Source organism: Halichondria panicea, chromosome 9 (genome assembly GCF_963675165.1).
Source record: "Halichondria panicea chromosome 9, odHalPani1.1, whole genome shotgun sequence".
Lineage (NCBI taxonomy): Eukaryota > Metazoa > Porifera > Demospongiae > Suberitida > Halichondriidae > Halichondria > Halichondria panicea.
This window is the reverse complement of record NC_087385.1, coordinates 6648032-6664623: the sequence shown is the minus strand read 5'-3', so window position 1 is coordinate 6664623 and position 16592 is coordinate 6648032. Positions and strand designations below refer to the sequence as shown.

Sequence of the window (16592 nt, the reverse complement as noted above, 5' to 3'; positions counted from 1 at the left end):
TTTCATGTTCAAGTTTATTGCCAGAAAAAAGTTAAATAGATCAAAAAGATAAATTGTTAGGGAGCATGTACTAAGTGTGTATGTGTGTGTGTGTGTGTGTAAGGTAAAACGAAAACAAAACAAAACAAAAAAACTAAGTCAGTTCAAGCTTGATAGCTGCAGAGGAAGAAATATATAATGACAGTTATAAACAATGTCTTCACTAGCTGCCATGGCAACTAACCTGGTCCAATATACTGCGGTGTTGTTTTTCCAGCTCATCAAGAAATGTTTCAAAACGAGCCTACAAGAGAATTTAATTAAGCACAGTGGGCAATGTAAGTATAGACACTATATAGCTTACACGCAGTATTTTAGGAGTGTTCTGGATCTTTAGTTTTTGTTCTTCAATCTGAGTCTCCAGGTCTTGTGCAGCTGCCCTCAGCTCACTGGCCTCCTCGCTGTCACCTGACAAGAGAGAGAGAGGTGAAGCTACAAACTTGGACACTATTACTAAAGAGTAACGGGGGGGGGGGGGTTGTAGTTCAACAGCCATAACTTTAGTACCGTTGATCCAATGTCAAACATTTTATGATTTTCTGAAAGCTTAGAGAGAGACCTTTCAAATGATGTGTTTCAATTCAAAATTTTGTTGGGACCAGAATTTGTCATTTTTCGGCCTTGGACCATGGGCTATTATTATTCATGGTGTGGCCAAATTAGCAAATAGTTTTATCGCTCAAATATGAACTTTGATGGTACCGTTTGAAAGGTCTCTTTCTAAGCTTTCAGAAAATCGTTGAAATTAGATCCATGGAATTCAAGTTATGGCAGCTGAAAGAGTCAAAACATTGATTAAACAGAGGGGGTTGAAGTTGTAGTTGAACATAATTTTAATACCGTTGATCCAATGTCAACGCTTAGAAAGAGACATTAAAGTTTAGGGCCCCAAAAAAGTCATACTAGGCAGCAGTAGATTATTAATGATCCTCTATCCCACCTCCAGGCTCGTCGATAACACTGATCTCCTCATCTTCACTCTCCTCACTGGAGGAGGAGCAGCTGACCTCTTCTAGGATGCGTACTAGCTCAGACTTGTCGTCAGGGGTATAGTCCGAGGGCAGGGAGAGGAGAGAGTCCTCGTCTACCATCATCCCGGGGGTCTGGGATCGGGACACACTGTCGGACATCACACTGTAGAGAAAGAGAGAGTGTGTGTGTGTGTGTGTGGGGGGGGGAATGTGGGATTAAGTTAACATATGTACTAAGTGGTATCAACTAAGCTGAGTCCATTATGACACACCCCAGCCAATACATGACCACACCACTCAGCAAATGAGAGCATGAAACAAATAATTGTACTGTTAGTGTATCTTTGGGCATACAATTATCCTAATTAGGCATTAAGCAAATAATCATTACTTAGTGTTGACCCAGAGCACTCTCTATACCTACAAAAATGTTGGCACAGCTGTCACTACTAAAAGCAACAACACTATCACACGCTAAAAGAAGTGAAAACAATCATAGAACAGTGTCTATACATGCGGACACAGCGTTATGTATCCCATAATACATACACTCACCTCTGACTGTCATCCTGCTTGTCGTCATTGACAACCTTGAAGGCTAATACCAGCTCAGGAAACCATCAGACATGATGAAACTGACACAGTGCGTGCTAAATCAATTATTCTAAGTACACAGAACATAATCAGTGGGCAGTGTGTTAGTGGCTATAATCATTTTCAATCCCACAATCTCAACAGCACACAAATTTGCAATTTGCCTCGTGGTAATTAAACTCTAGGCCTAGAGGTGGTTAGTACCAACCACCTCCGACTTGTGTGGACTGTATATAATGCAGCCATTTGCTAGGATACTGACATTGACAGCAAAGGTGTCAGCCCTCAGTAAGCGCTTCACTTCTTTCTCTACTTCAGGAGAATCAATCATCTGCACAATGGTAACTCTCATCAGAGCTAGTAGACACATTAGCTTCCTACCTTCTTGGTCTTGGTCTTTCTAAATCTTCTCTTCCTAACATTCTTCATCGGTGGAGTAACTGAGAAGGAACCATTGTACATATGATACTGTCAAGGTAATGCCATGGTTACTATACCATCGTCTAATGCTCAACCTAGCAAACACAAAATTAATGGTCAATATTCTTGTGGAGTATAACATTCATTACGGATTAGGTGCCACTCACTGCCATGATTGGTTGTATGGCCACCTACATGTATCGTACTGTGTGCCACTCACTGCCATGATTGGTCGTGAAGGTTTTGTAGAGCTCCTTCTTCCTGGAGGCAGTCATGTCATCAATGGAGGCCCCTCTAGCTGGTGGGGTGTACGTGTCAGGGTCATCAGAACACACCAACATCTGAGAAATGTCCCCTGTCTTGTACAAGTTCTTGTTGTCCAGAGTCTTATAGCTCTCAATGATGGTTGGGAGGTCAATGAGCTATGTGTGTGTGTGTGTGTGTGTGTGTGTGTGTGTGTGTGTGTGTGTGTGTGTGTGTGTGTGTGTGTGTGTGGTGTGGGTGAGTGTGTGGGTGTGTGTGTGTGTGTAGTGTGGGTGAGTGTGTGTGTGTGTGGGTGAGTGTGTGGGTGTGTGTGTGTGTGTGTGTGTGGTGTGGGTGAGTGTGTGTGTGTGTGTGTGGTGTGGGTGAGTGTGTGGGTGTGTGTGTGTGGTGTGTGTGGGTGTGTGTGTGTGTGGGGGGGTTGCCATTAGTTATGGATGTCTCATACTGTAATACATATTATGAGGATAGTGATTCACTAACTTTTCCTGGTAATGTTTCCTCGTCCAGCTTTACTCTGGCTCTGCGCATCTCACCAATCTCATCTCCTGCGCAGGTAAAGGAGATAGTGATGTAGGTTGCTAGGTACACATGTTGCAAGTAACGCACTGATAAACTCTACTTGGAGACGCTCGTCCAGTGTGCCATGCTTCATTGCTCCCCTAACCTTGTCAGCATGATCCTGCACACACACACACACCAGTACGTACACAGTGATGGAGCGTGTGTGTACTACTAGCTACCCAGGACTCACTGCAGGCAACCTGAGGATGAGCTGATGCTCTTTGGCAGGATCTGAGACTGCTGACATGATGAAGGACTGTACTGTGGCAGCACACACTGTGACATGGACATGCAGGGGAGATCCACAACTCAGATAATGCTGATTCAGCAGTGCCTGCAGGCTACACCTACTTGAGCCACTCCCCTCAACTACAGCTGAGTGGCTTCCACCTTTTCTTGCAAAGCTGGTCGAGTCCGGTCAGACGGCATGCCACTTGAACCACAAGATACTACACTGTAGTTAGGAAGCGTTGTGAAGAGAGGTCGCTGATACAGGATATCAGGTGGAGCAGTGTTGTGTGGACTGACAAGAGCAGCTAGCAGACACAAGAACTGTCTGTAGGCCAGGCCAGAGCTGCCTAGAATCACCCAACCATATCCTCCTGCTGTTGAACACCTCTCAGCTAGCTAGTTAGCTCAAGGTAAGAAAAAATTTCATATTTGCCAACTGTGTGTGTAGTAGTAGGTTTGTAAGCTTCCATAGATTGTGTGCATTGATAGCATCTCTGCAGTAATTTTATTGGGTGATAATGAAATACATGAGCTCTAGCTCTATATAGCTAGCTGCACTTGACAGGTATAGCTGGAGCATGTTGGGCTAATTAGCTAACCACAGGCCGGCTGTATGGGCTTGCAGTGTACGATGCGAGGCTGAGGCCAGCCAGTTTCGTAAGATAATCCTCCCCTATTGGTTTAATATGTATTCAGCGTGCCTATTGCTAACCTTAGATAGATCTAGAGCCAGACCCCTTTAATTCTTTTCTAAAGTTGTCTAGTCTACGGCTTTATTGTCTGGAGAATAATAATATCCTACTGCACTGGTGGTAGTGGTTTATTATTGAGCACAGTATTCTGATTATTACTTCTAATAGTGTTTTGTACATGTATCAGCCAGCTTCAGTGTATTTGAATAATAGTGTTCTGTATGGCATATTTGGATAACTGTTGCACTTAAATGTTTGCCTCTTGAAGTGGTGACATGAGTACTGGTACGCTTGTCTGGCTGTATCCACTTGATCTCACAATACCCCGTGGTTGGTTATTACTAGACCACATTGTGTAAATATTGCACAACTCCTCACAGGATGGCCCCAACGTAAGGTCAAGTACACTTTCAGCTGTTGTACACTTGTTTTATTTCCTTTTTGAATGCACTGTACGATACATGAGTAGTGCCAGTGTACGATACATGAGTAGTGCCAGTGTTGCAAGAATAACTAGTAATGTATATTTTGTAGTGACGGACATAATCGCTGAGATGGCTATGACCGTTGCTGTGGTTGCCTTGGTGATAGCGGTGCTAGTGGGTGTGGGACTGTTGGCATTTGTCCTGTTGTTCTTGTGTTTGTGGTACAAGACAAGGAGGGAGATTGAAATACTAAGTGAGTTATTGTCAGCACTTACCATAATTATTATTATTAGAATTTCCCTCTCTCTAAAATTGTTTTTGTTTCTAGCTGCATGTTGTTGAGACAGCTTGGCCTTTGATCACATAGTTTGTACAAGCACCTTCTGTACAAACAGTCAAAAATAATTTAATTGGTAAATGGATTGTTTGCTATAAACGTCATTCACACGATCATTAATCACACGGCCATTGTTCATTGCAGAGAGAAGAGTGTCCCACTATGAGAAGAGAGAGATCAACACTGAGTGAGTTTGAATGCAATTGTAATTGAGAGGTCACTATTATAATAGCAAAGATTCAACACAACCCCATCAAATGCCAAGCAGTATTAAGTGGTGTGTTGATTAGAGTCACTGAAAGGAGGGATTTATTATGTTAGGGCTTGAATGAGATATTGTATATTGTTAGGGGTTCAGTTGTCCTGTCAGCCGGTTTGTTTGGCTTAGGGGCTGTTTTGAAGTTTGAAGTCAGTGTAGTGAAAATCCACTAGCCACTTAATGTATTCTGCCAAGCATTCAAATTACATTATGTGCAACAAACCAGGCACTCTAAATATTGTCACCCTATTAACCTGCATGTCTATCCTTCACCACACCCTGTGCTCGCTTAAAGTGGTAGTCTCTGACACCCAGCTTGTAGTATCTCCGCTTGTAGTATCTCTGACACTAGCTTGTAGTATCTCTGGTTGTTTACCAAATGCAACTGTCCCAAAATGTCTCTTATGCTCACTACAAGATCGAAGCTGTATTGTGGCCAACTGTTAATAAAGGTTATATACACTGTGTACATGTAGACATGTGGTTGTCTTCATAGTAGGGCAGATTAGTGTTGGACAAGGTGTCTGTTATTGCTTATTAGGTAGACCCTTTCCTCCCTTGATCTCTGAGGCCAGATAGGGCTATTGAATCCATCTAACTGCATGGGAGACCATTGTACTGGATGAATGGGATGCCTTTGTCTTTGTACTGGCCCTCATGATAATTGCATGGCCTGTTTTGTTGTGATAACCACCTTTTCTGGTTGTAAATGTAAACTGTCTTTCCTCTATGACATTGTTTTAACCACCGGTTGTCTTTACCCAACACACAGACTGACAGAATACAAGAGAGAGACTGCACTAGACTCCCCCAGTCATCTAGAGCAGTCCCCTCCCACTCCCATCAAGCCTCGCTCAAAGGCCACTGCTCCTAACTATTCAGCAGTCAATGATCTTGCCTTCCTGCCGGATGAGGTACGGACACCAGAGAACCTGGAGCCTGGTCAGTTGACAGCAGACAATGCACAGGAGCTGTTGGACGAGTATCATAAGAAACGAGATGAGTACGAAGAAGCACAACTGGCCATGAGCCAACCAGAACATACCCAAGAGCATGCTTCTCCAAATGCTCCCACAATAGTTACGATACATCCAGAGTCTAGAGAGCAGGTATTTTTTAAACCTTCACCTGGCTATGAAGACATAGAGATTGAGACCACTAAGCCATTGTTGAAAACTACCACCACGGAAACACATCATCAATCCGCCCCCTCTCGCTCTACCAATGGCTACCAGGATACAGCCCCTCCTCCCACTGTCGGCTCCACTCCTCGGATTGGGGATTACAACAATCCGATAGACTATCTCCCAGCTGACCACTTCTTATTGGACAAAACAGTGAAACCCAGTGCACCTTCAACAAAGATCATCAGCACTTCGATTGATACCTACTCGGAAGTGTTTGATAGCCGTGGAAATGATGGGGGAGGCAACATGGTCATCTTACCAAAAGTCAGAGCAATGTCCGACTCGAAGCCTGTTCGAGAGGGTTCTCTCAAGAAATCCAGCGGCAGTCCCTCACGTCCTGGGCATGCCTACGAGAACGGTCCCCTGGAGGTTGGGTCCAGTGGAAGGCCCGCTAAGAGTATGGACAACATCACTGGATTTGGAGAACGTCTCGACCCTATTAGGCAATCAAAGCGTGACGATGTCAAGGAAGTTGTCGAACTGGATTTCACCAAAAAGAGGTTTCGAGTGACGAGTACGAAACGGCGTAAAGATATGACGGACGGCGAGATCAGTCCCAGTGGAGACAAGAAGGAGTCTTATGCAGTGGTCAACCTGGCTGATAAGAGATGCTATCGTGCTGAATCTGATAATATCAAGCAAGAAGGGTCTGGTTTTCCCAGTCACTATGGCCCTGAGGCTATGCCCCGACATATATTACCTGCTAATACTGCGGTGGTGACTGTGCCTACTTGAGTGTAGATAACTTTGTATAGGGTATGTTGTAGTACCATGTGGTGTACCATGTTTGTTACCCAGTTTATCACAATTGTGTGGTTATGTTTAGTCAGTGTGTGTGTGTGTGTGTGTGTGTGTGTTGCATTTAACAGTTTAGACTGCTTTAAAAATTGAGTTTGTGTTTCATCATTATTTTGTTATTTTGTGTTGCGTTTTCCTCATCCGCTTTATTCATGGAAGCATTTAGGTAGTACTTTAAAACTGTTTTATTAATCTCTCAGCTGTATTTTCATGGCTTTTATATCAAACATAATTTACTGTACTTCAGTGTATTTTTACACCAACTTGTACAACATCAATTTCGATTGTATTGTTTTGGTAAGGATCGTTAACACATTTATAACTAATAGTTTACTAGATAATAATCTTAATAAAATAATAAATAAATTAAATAAATAAATTAAATATTGACTTTTACCAGATATGCATTAAATGATGTTTGTTATTAAGACGATCTTTAGTAAATAATAATAATACCAATGTGTGAGAGTGTCTTGATAGTAGGTGATGGTAATTTCTCCTTTTCTCTCTCTTTGCTGAAGAAATCTCCATTAAGGCTTGTAGCCACAGGATATGAAAGTGAAGAGGAATCATTAAAATGTCCTCAAACTGTACTAAACAAAGAAGAGCTGCTCACCATGGGAGCTACAGTCCTACACAAGGTAGATGGAACACAACTAGAGGCCTGCCTCTGCTTGCAGGAACTACAAGTCAAGTACGATAGAGTGATATTCAATTTTCCTCACACTGGTGGAAAAAGTAAGATACAGAAGAATCGAGAACTATTGGAATCTTTCTTCAAGTCTGCGTCGAGACTGATGATGTCACCATCGGGAAAAGTTGTAATGTCGTTATGCAGAGGACAGGGAGGAACACCTAGCGACTGTCAGAACAGAGGATTTGAAAACTCGTGGAAAGTTGTCGAAATGGCAGCCGAAGCAGGTCTCGTGTTAACCAAAGTAGAGCCTTTCAGTATAACTGAATTCCCTAACTATACACCAACTGGCTATCGTGGTCAAGACAAAGGCTTTATGCTGGACGGTGCTCTTATGCATACATTCATGCTGCCTGGAACTGCCAAGTCCTTGTTTCCACCAGAGTACAGACATGATGTGAGCTTTTGGTGTGGTGGATTAGTTGCCTTTGATGAGTCCAAGTTGATAGATACTGTGAAGCGAGTGACTGGAGATACTGTGCAATCCATTGAATGTGTAGACAAGTATGCGTTGGAAGGACGAGTTAGTTTGTGCTACAGACTTTGCTACTATTCTGTGAATGGAGTGCTTTCAAGAACAAGTGCACGAGAGCTGCAGTTGTTAGTGAGACAAGCGTTGCAGGAACAGTTAGAACTTGATGTTAGGTAGAACAGTTTCGATTATACTTATAATCAGCTGCGTATATGTTGTTTTTAAATCTGAAGTATGCTATTATCATTGTTGGTGAGTACCCTCTCCCGTTTCACAAATAATTTTATTGATCTCTGGTGGGAGTACATTGATAACATCTGACGTTGCGCAACAAATTATGACTTGTCTAACAAGAAATGAGAGCTTAAAAAATGAGAGCTTTAAAAAGTGCTGTACATAAAAATTATCTACATGTTGAAATCGGTTGAGACTGTCACACTATATCAATGAGTTGGCCAGCTTCTACACACAAATGCTCGATAATGTCCACCAGAACTCTCTTCTCATCCGTGAGCTCTGCAACCTTCTGATACACCAGCAGTGACTCTTCACTCTTCTGCTGTAGCTGCTTCTCTAGCTCTGATTTAGCGTTGCACAGGTCTTGAATAAGCACGTTTGTCTGCAGAGAGTAAAAAGGGATGTTTTTATCACATGACTCTACAGTACATGTACAATAAATATTATACACCGCAGCCTTATTATTATAAAAGCTCTCTACAGATGAAAATTGCTCAACAAAGCTAATCAAACCCTCTTACTTTTGGTAATATGCATGCTTGTTTCAATATTCGCTCGTTTATTCCCACCATCAAGGTATCTATAATTATACTAATTAAGAGATGGTCTCACATGTTGATCCTGCTCCTTGATGGACTGTGTGTATCGTAGTTTGGTGTCCTCCAGCTGCCGCACCAGCTGTTGCTTCTGCTGATGCAGTGCCTGAACCTCTTCATCATGTTCTGTTTGTATCTGCGCCTCCACTTGCTCGTGCTCGGCTGTTCTCCTAGTCAGAGTGGCCTCCATCTCACCGACAATGGCTTGCTCAGTGGAAAGCTAGCAAGTGGGTGGTTAATCACATAAGTAGATCGTATATAATTTATCATTTGATTTGTATTAAATCTTTATTATGAAGACACTATTACCTCTGATTTGAGTGTGTCTATCTCTTTGCCGAGTTCCCCCACTAGTTGAGAGTGTGTGAGGTGTACTGCCCTCTCCCTCTCTGCCTCCACTACTGACACGTACAGCTGTCTCAGGTCAGCCGTGTGCTCTTCAATGACCTCATTGGTCACCAGCAGCTCTGCCTCGTACTGTCAATACATAGGTCATGTGATTACAAGGCTATTGAAATGCTGTACCAGCTATAGTATGAATACACATGCATTCATTCGATGCGTTAAAATCTGATCACATGACTACAGGTACCTTACCTTGGTTTCAATCTCTTGCATTGCTTGCTGATGCTGCAGTTGCAATGTCTTCTGGATCTGCCGGAAAGCATCCAACTTTTGCTCAGCTTCTTGTAGAGCTTGAACCATCTGCTCCTGGTTAGATACCTCAGTGTCTGCTTCAGGCCTGGTGGTTACCTAAAACAAGAAATAAATAGGCTACTGATCGATGCGTACATAAACATTAATTTAAGCATAATTTAGCTAATTGAGTTATAAACACATCACAGTGCTGTAAGGTAAGGTACAATGTGTTATAGCTGCAAGTAAGTAGCCTCACCTGCCCCTGTATAGTGAGTGTCTCCCTACTGTCCTGGTTGGTGTTCAACAACAGAGCTTCATTCACACCCTCCAGCAGCTGCACCTCTACATACTGCACTGCCTCATGCTCATTAACAGGAAGACGCCGCAACTCTAGCTCTTGTATTGTCTTTGCTTGTGACTCAATCTGATCTTCCTTCTCCTGAAATTGCTTCTGCTTGACAACCAACTCCAACTCGGCCTCCTCACTCCTCGCTCTGGCTTGCTCCTCACGCTTTCTCGTCTTGTCCAGATCATCTCTCAAGCTGCGAATCTCTTCCTCGTGTTTGGATACCAGTCTCTGTTTCATGTTCTCCATGTCCAGTTTGACAGCATCAGATTCTTCTCTAGAGTGGTTGAGATCGGACATCATGCCATCGAGAGTGCTCAGGTTTTGACTGTCTCTTTCTTGAAGGAGTTGCCTCACACGGGCCAACTTTGCGGAGACTTCTTCTACTCGTTCTTTGTAGTCTGACAATGAATCCTTGGAGGAGCTGCTGAAATTGCTAATGAATCGAATAATCTCGTTAGTAGTAGCTAGTGCCGAAGATTGAACTGCTTCTCTTTCCTCCAAAGCTTTTTGTTGCAATTCTGTGAGGGTCTTATTTTTCTCTGCAAGTTGGTCGAGCAATCCCTTTTTCCGTAGCTGAACTTCTTCCAACTGGTCTTTCATCTCATCAATAATTTGGTCGTGAGAATCTTTCTCAGAGCTTTGCGATAGTTTCCCGGAAGTTACAAGGGCCGGGATGAAGTCAGTCTCGTCTTCTCCTCCACTACTGGGGCGTTTGGGTTGTGTTGAAAGTTCAGGCGTGATCTGTTTTTGGATGCTTTCCATCTGACGTAGTTGTCGATACTCACTGAGAGCAGCTTGTAATTGTGTAATCTCTTGTTGCTGTGATGATCCAGACTGCTCCAGTAGTTGAATGTTCTGAAGATGAGTGGCTTCTTTGGCTGAGAGTTCGCGTACTTCTGTTTGTGTATTTTCTAATTGTTCTAAAGTTAGTGACAAGCGGTTGTTTAGATCTATTTCCTGAGTGTGGCTTGCTTCCAAAGCATTTGATGATTGGTCAAGTTGAGATTCAAAGTCTTTTCTTAGAGATGCCATCTGCTGTTGGAAATATCCTAACTGCTCGGTTAACTTCTCCTGAGCTTGTTGGCTACATTCCTCCAGTTCAGTTCTTAGTTTTGTAGTTAGTGAAATATGTTCTTCATTTGACGACTGTAATAAATCAATTTCAGTTTCAGACTTAGCCAGTTGTTGTAGAAGTGCTGCGATTTCATCTGTTGATAGCGCCATTTGTTCCTCTTGTGTTTGAGGGGGCGGCTCTGTGGGTGAGAGAGGTGGGCTGGTTTCCATGGCACCAAGCTTCTCATCAGCATCTGCTAACTCTTTTTGAAGTTTCTCTGTTTGTAGTTGATATCGCGCTATTTCGTCTCTGGTCTGCTCTAGTTCTTCTCTCAACTGCATCATATTCTCGCGTTCTTTTCTTTCCAGTTTTGAGAGAGATTCTTCGGCATTGTCCAATTTTCGCATTAGAATGTTCACTTCTGCTTCGTGTGCACTCCTCTCGCTCTCTAGTGTGTACTGCAGTGAGACCAACGTTGCCTCGGCCTGTGCCTTCTCCTCCTCTAGCTTGAGGGACAGATCTATGTGACTGTAACTCTCCTCCTCCTTTTTAGACAATTCAGTCTTCAGGTTGGCTATGTCTACATCGTGGCTCTTTCGTTCTTCTTCGAGCTTGCTTCGAATAGTGTCCAGCTCATTGATGAGATCGCCAAGGTTACCAGTGGCACTGGCTCCAGAGTTATCCGTAAGACTACTTCTGAGACCTTGAAGCTGATTGGCCAGACTTTGCCCGGCCACTTGCAGTCTGGAGTCAATCTGCACCAACATTAACACAGGTTAATGTTACAGTTACAATGTACCAGGTGGGTACATATTAATACACTTACATCAATTCTGGTCATGCTGAGTTGTTTGCTTTGCTTGTCCAGAGTTGAGATCAGTCTGTCCAACTCTCCTTGCTTTTGTTTCGTCCTCTCCAACTCTCGTAGAATCTCCATTCTATCCTCCTGAGGGAACATAACCAAACGTGTGTAACTGTATTTTGTCAAAAACAGGCCCAAAATAGACGTTGGATTTTAACATCATCTGAAAGGCCTATCTCTAAGCTTTCAGAATACCATAAAATTAACGTTATTGGACAAACGGAACTATGTTATGGCCGTTCTAATTAACGCAGGGTCCCCAGTATTTTTATAGTAGTCTAGGGTTGCTTTGGATACTAACCTCTTCTACTTCTCTGAGTTGTTGCTCAAGCTGCTGATACTGTTTCTGCAGTGTACATCGCTCGTCCTCCAGCTGCTGGATTTCTGTACAGTGTGTGTGATTATCATTAAGTATTAATTCCTGATGACATTGAATGTGATAACTTACTGTTCTCTAGCAGACTCTTCTGTTCGTGTTTGTGTATCTCCTCCATCAAGCTAGCACCTGTATACACAATGCAATGACAACCATTAGCCCACAAGACCCACTCACTTGATCTTGAGAAAGTGTCTTCTTCACCAGGTGATTCTTCCTCAGTAGTTGGTGTTTGACTAGGAACAGGATCCTCTTCACTACCCTCGTCTTGACCCCCCTCTGCTTGTCCGATCTCCTCCTCGACTACTTCCCCCACCATTGCTATCGGGGCCAGGGAGAAGATGATGGGCTCACTGTCAGAGGATGGGGACTCGTCCATATCCTCCAATAAGACAGGGTGGTCCTTTTCTGAGCCTATGGCTAGGTCGAGAGGAGAGCCAAAGATCCGCGGCTTGATAGGACTTGACCGACCAAAGTGAGATCCTGATAGTGGTCGTTTTGGCCTCTGAGGTTTGCCAAATCCAGAGAGAGGCCTCTCAGTTGAAGTTCTGCATGTGAGGAATAATTAATAGTCCTACCTTATATGGCTGTATCTGTGTGGGTGGGGGGGTTCTACATGGATGGGGGATTATGATAAACTTACTTTCTGCTGTGTTTATTCCTCCGTCTCTGTAGGTCACGTTTGGCTGTGAGGTACTTCTGCTTCATCTTCTCATTGTCGGCAGTGATGAGGTCAAAGCGATCCTGTACCTCCCTTAGTTTCTCCTGTAGCTCATTAGTGAGGGTCACCCTCATCGTTAACTCGTTCTCCAGCTCGCTCATCCTTGAGTGTTGGTGTTCGTCGTCAGTGAGGTCATAGTCCGAGCGACTCTCAAGGTCTCGCGTTAGCATCGAAATAATACTTTCTTTCTTGGAGAGCTCCTTGTGAGCATTATCTAACTCTCTGATGACCTGGTCGTTCTCATCCTGGGCCAGCTTGAGGTCAACTCTCAACCTTTCTTCCTCTGAGGACGGAGGGGGAGGATTAATATTGTTACAACCTTTTCACCTTACTTGAAATGCAAACCTTACTAGAGAAAGTATAAGTCAATCACTAGCTACAGTGTACACAGTGGGACCACACTATAGGCTCTGTACACTAGTACACAGTGGGGCTACATTATAGACTCAGCACACTAGTCTACACACTGCAGGTCAATTAGTGTAGCATTTCTGCCTTTGCTTTAGGCGAAAAGGGTTGTACCATGGGTTCGGGGTTCGATTACCAAATCACTAGACTATAGTACCTGATTTGAGTTTATCCATATGCTGCTGCAGATTCTCAAACACAGCTGTATACCTGTCCTCTATCTGCAGCTGCTCCTCACGTCGAGATTTCTCAGACTCTTTAAGACGTTGCAAAAGATCATCTTCTTGGTCCCTAAAATGACATACAAAGTATCAATGGCACACTTAAATTGTACTTACTTGAGTTTCTTATCCGTATTCTTAGTAACCATGTCCACTTGCTCCTCCCCCATCAGCACTAGCTTTTGTTTGTCTTCCATTGTTCTATTGAGACTGTGTTGGAGTGTGTCCCTCTCCATGGAGACCTGCTGCACTTGAGACCGTAGACTATGAATTTCACTGTGAAATGTCTTGAGGGCTATCTGGCGGAGAACTGCAACAGGAAATGTAGCCATGCATGCAGTGAAATAGATTTTACAATCTGTACTTAAAGTTAAATTACAGAGTACAGACTGAGAGGGTATAAATAAAGATACCTTACAGCTATACCCAAGGGTAACTATGGAGAGAGCTTGTATCGGCTTACAATTGTTACTTTTCCCCTCTGTGAGTAAAGCTCCTTCTAGAGATGTGGTGAACTCATTCACACTGACCCGACCGCTTTGATCCACCATCACAGCCTACACACACACACACACACACACCATGGTAGCAATATATTAGCATGTTGACGGCGTTAATGTGTTCAATCTCCTACCTCAGCCAATGCTTCCTCTAGACTAGAGTTGTGCTCAGACTCCACCCCCAGCTCCTGGATCCGCTCCACCAGGCTGTCCACCCGCACATACCTACAGGATAACGTGTACATCCTGTATATATACTTGGCTAGACATTCTATGAATTTGATTACCCCAAAAATTGAATTTCGAAACATTACATCTAGCTAGCCCTATATAGCACTGTACAAATGTTTGCTGTTGATGGTACATAGAGATGTGTAAATGAGATTAAGAGTCTGTGAAGTGCAGCTTTCTTGATCTACACACATTAGATAGGCCTTAATTAGCTACAAAACGCATCTTTTAAATACACAATCCTAACTTAATCTATGGCACTCAAAGTTAGCAATCAAAACAGGCCCATTTTGGGGAAATCCCCCAGGCCGTGTGCCCATGGAGACTCACCCTGACTTATCCGGGTCCAGTACAGAGAGAATCATGTTCGAGTAAACTGCAAGTGTGATACAAACAAGCAATAAATTAATTTACCGGGTGTGGGGCTGTGAGTGGATTCATACATACATAGTCACCATCTATCTCACAGCTAGAAGTAACAAGACAAACAAATGAATAATGTTGAGTTGCTTAGTGAGTGAGCTGGTGAGTTACCTGCAGGCTGGTGCAGTGGTGTGGAGGACAGAGGAGTGGAGCCACCATGTCTTATAGGAGTGTGAAGTGGAGAGCTGAAAGGTTCACTCAGTCTTGGTACGGACTGTGCAGAGAAGTGTCCAATGATTCATTACAGCAGCTAATGACATAACACCCTCTACATGCACACATGTAGTCATGCATACACAGTAATTAATAGAGCATCCCAACCAGACTCACTGTAGTACTGATGGTGTGTCTGCGATGCAGTGTGGTTGGTATTGGTTCAGGAGATTTGAATGGAGTAGAGGACGCTACTTGAGCGGAGTTTTTACATGATTGCAGCCCACGAGCAAACTCCTCCACTGTAACACACCCAGCGTTTTTCTTGTCCAGGAAATGTAGTAAAGAAATCAGCTCCTGCATGAAAGTTATAGGCTCCATATTAAGGGAACTATAATGTGGCATAGAATATACTACCTCTTGTTCTTGACTGTCAGCTTTCAGGTGAGCACAGAGTTTGGCAACGGCAGCTTCATCAATTTCCCGTGTGTTGATGACAGACTCCAGCAAACTCTCGACATGGGCTACCTCGTCATGGCTACAAGTCGGGGACGTTGGCGGAGAGGGAACTAGAAGAAAAGTGAGTATAAATCACCACTGAAGTTAAAAACAATGGCACCTACTTTCACTTGTGTTGTCAGGACGAGCCCCATCTCCTATGCCCTCCAGCACATCTTCAGAGTCGTTGAAGAAAGAGAGAACTTTAGAGTTTCTCTTCAGTTGAGGGCTAGCAGCTGCATCTGTAGTGTCAAACCCAGTCAGCAGGTACTGCATCTGTCCAGGTCCTTGTTCTACTGAGCAGAGCAGCAGTATTACATAAACAGATGATTTAATTATTGTGTACGTGTAATAACAGTTCTCTCAACAGTATATATTCACAACAATTGAATGAGGAGTTCACCTGCAAAGTCAATGGAGGGTGGTCGACCGGTTCCAATTGGGCTGAAATAGCCAAAGTCTCTGTTGCTCCTCCCTGGTTTTGAACGCAAGACCACAGTGTCTGGTAGTGGTATCTCAGGGAGACGACGCCTCGTGGTGGAGGAGGGGGGACTGGTAGGACTGACTACATCATGCTTCACATTCGGACTGTCAGAGGCTGTGATCTCAGAGGCTGTGATCTTTATCCTCTTTTTCATTGATTCATGCTCGACTTCAAACAGAGCTTGGAAGTCATCGAAGCTGACCTGCATATGAAATAAAACAGATGGAACAGCTCTTTGAACTTTAGGTCCTAACTTCTACTTACAAATAGTGTATGGGAGTAAGCTTGTAGAACTAGAACATGGAGAATCCCTTAGCTTGAGTTTTTGCACTGTCATGTGGCTAGCTAGCTCTGCAGCCCTGCCAACCAGCTACTCCCCCTTTCTAGGTACACCCACCTTGCCGTCTTTGTCACGGTCCAGTTTCTCCATTAGCTCTGGCAGAACTGCTTCTTCAATGCCAGACATTTTCTGCACCAACTGCTGTAGCTCACTGTAGCCTATGTAGCCTGTCCTGTCCTGATCTAGTGAATCAAAGTGAGATCTAAGACGGTCCAGGTCTGCGTAGAAAGAGCGTCTCTTTCCACTTGCAGCTTGGGCCATGGCCATTCTCCAGTTGATAAGATGAGCGTTTGACAGATTTCTTTTGATGCCTTATATTTTCTCACTATTTAGAGCCTTAGTATCACAGCTTTGCACCTCGCTATAATTATAGCTAGATGCCTAGCTAGCTAGTTGCAAGTGCGGACACACACCCCTTTAAAGTTCGGAGGTGATAATCTGCGGCCTACCCCGAGGTACGCTTATTACTGATGTGTTTCCCTGTCATTCTGACCAATTCACCCAAATTTGGTTAGGGCCATAATTTGTCATTTTACCGCCATGGTATTTGGCCGAT

General features: G+C 43.6%; 4 protein-coding genes across 5 annotated transcripts; 2 read left to right on the top strand and 2 right to left on the bottom strand.

The window, feature by feature from the left end:
* LOC135341956 (transcription initiation factor TFIID subunit 7-like) lies at nucleotides 1–3206 on the bottom strand. Its single transcript, XM_064538649.1, has 11 exons — nucleotides 3040–3206; nucleotides 2895–2967; nucleotides 2769–2833; nucleotides 2245–2446; nucleotides 1986–2044; nucleotides 1863–1935; nucleotides 1566–1608; nucleotides 980–1173; nucleotides 344–447; nucleotides 224–283; nucleotides 1–156 (listed from the first exon to the last, which is right to left on the bottom strand). The coding sequence occupies exons 1-11, from the start codon at nucleotides 3094–3096 to the stop codon at nucleotides 139–141; spliced, it is 948 nt and encodes a 315-aa protein (XP_064394719.1). The 5' UTR covers nucleotides 3097–3206; the 3' UTR covers nucleotides 1–138.
* A 19-nt stretch (nucleotides 3207–3225) lies between these two features.
* Nucleotides 3226–7089, top strand: LOC135341924 (uncharacterized). The gene is made up of 4 exons (XM_064538608.1): nucleotides 3226–3490; nucleotides 4307–4450; nucleotides 4679–4721; nucleotides 5566–7089. The coding sequence occupies exons 2-4, from the start codon at nucleotides 4327–4329 to the stop codon at nucleotides 6713–6715; spliced, it is 1317 nt and encodes a 438-aa protein (XP_064394678.1). The 5' UTR covers nucleotides 3226–3490; nucleotides 4307–4326; the 3' UTR covers nucleotides 6716–7089.
* Nucleotides 7090–7195: 106 nt separating this feature from the next.
* LOC135341962 (ferredoxin-fold anticodon-binding domain-containing protein 1-like) lies at nucleotides 7196–8241 on the top strand. Its single transcript, XM_064538655.1, has one exon. It carries the CDS (start codon nucleotides 7237–7239, stop codon nucleotides 8119–8121), a length of 885 nt encoding a protein of 294 aa, XP_064394725.1. The 5' UTR covers nucleotides 7196–7236; the 3' UTR covers nucleotides 8122–8241.
* Nucleotides 8223–16457, bottom strand: LOC135341861 (early endosome antigen 1-like). 2 transcript variants are annotated; one of them, XM_064538539.1, is made up of 21 exons: nucleotides 16094–16457; nucleotides 15616–15898; nucleotides 15338–15508; nucleotides 15132–15283; nucleotides 14892–15071; nucleotides 14673–14775; nucleotides 14469–14514; nucleotides 14042–14132; nucleotides 13871–13964; nucleotides 13525–13717; nucleotides 13344–13477; nucleotides 12701–13061; nucleotides 12235–12605; nucleotides 12130–12186; nucleotides 11983–12065; nucleotides 11646–11765; nucleotides 9673–11574; nucleotides 9375–9530; nucleotides 9087–9254; nucleotides 8794–8997; nucleotides 8223–8563 (listed from the first exon to the last, which is right to left on the bottom strand). In XM_064538539.1, the coding sequence occupies exons 1-21, from the start codon at nucleotides 16301–16303 to the stop codon at nucleotides 8378–8380; spliced, it is 5265 nt and encodes a 1754-aa protein (XP_064394609.1). In that variant the 5' UTR covers nucleotides 16304–16457; the 3' UTR covers nucleotides 8223–8377. The 2 variants fall into 2 exon arrangements, with proteins under 2 accessions (XP_064394609.1, XP_064394610.1); XM_064538540.1 differs by having other exon boundaries at nucleotides 15338–15505.
* Nucleotides 16458–16592: the final 135 nt, after the last annotated feature.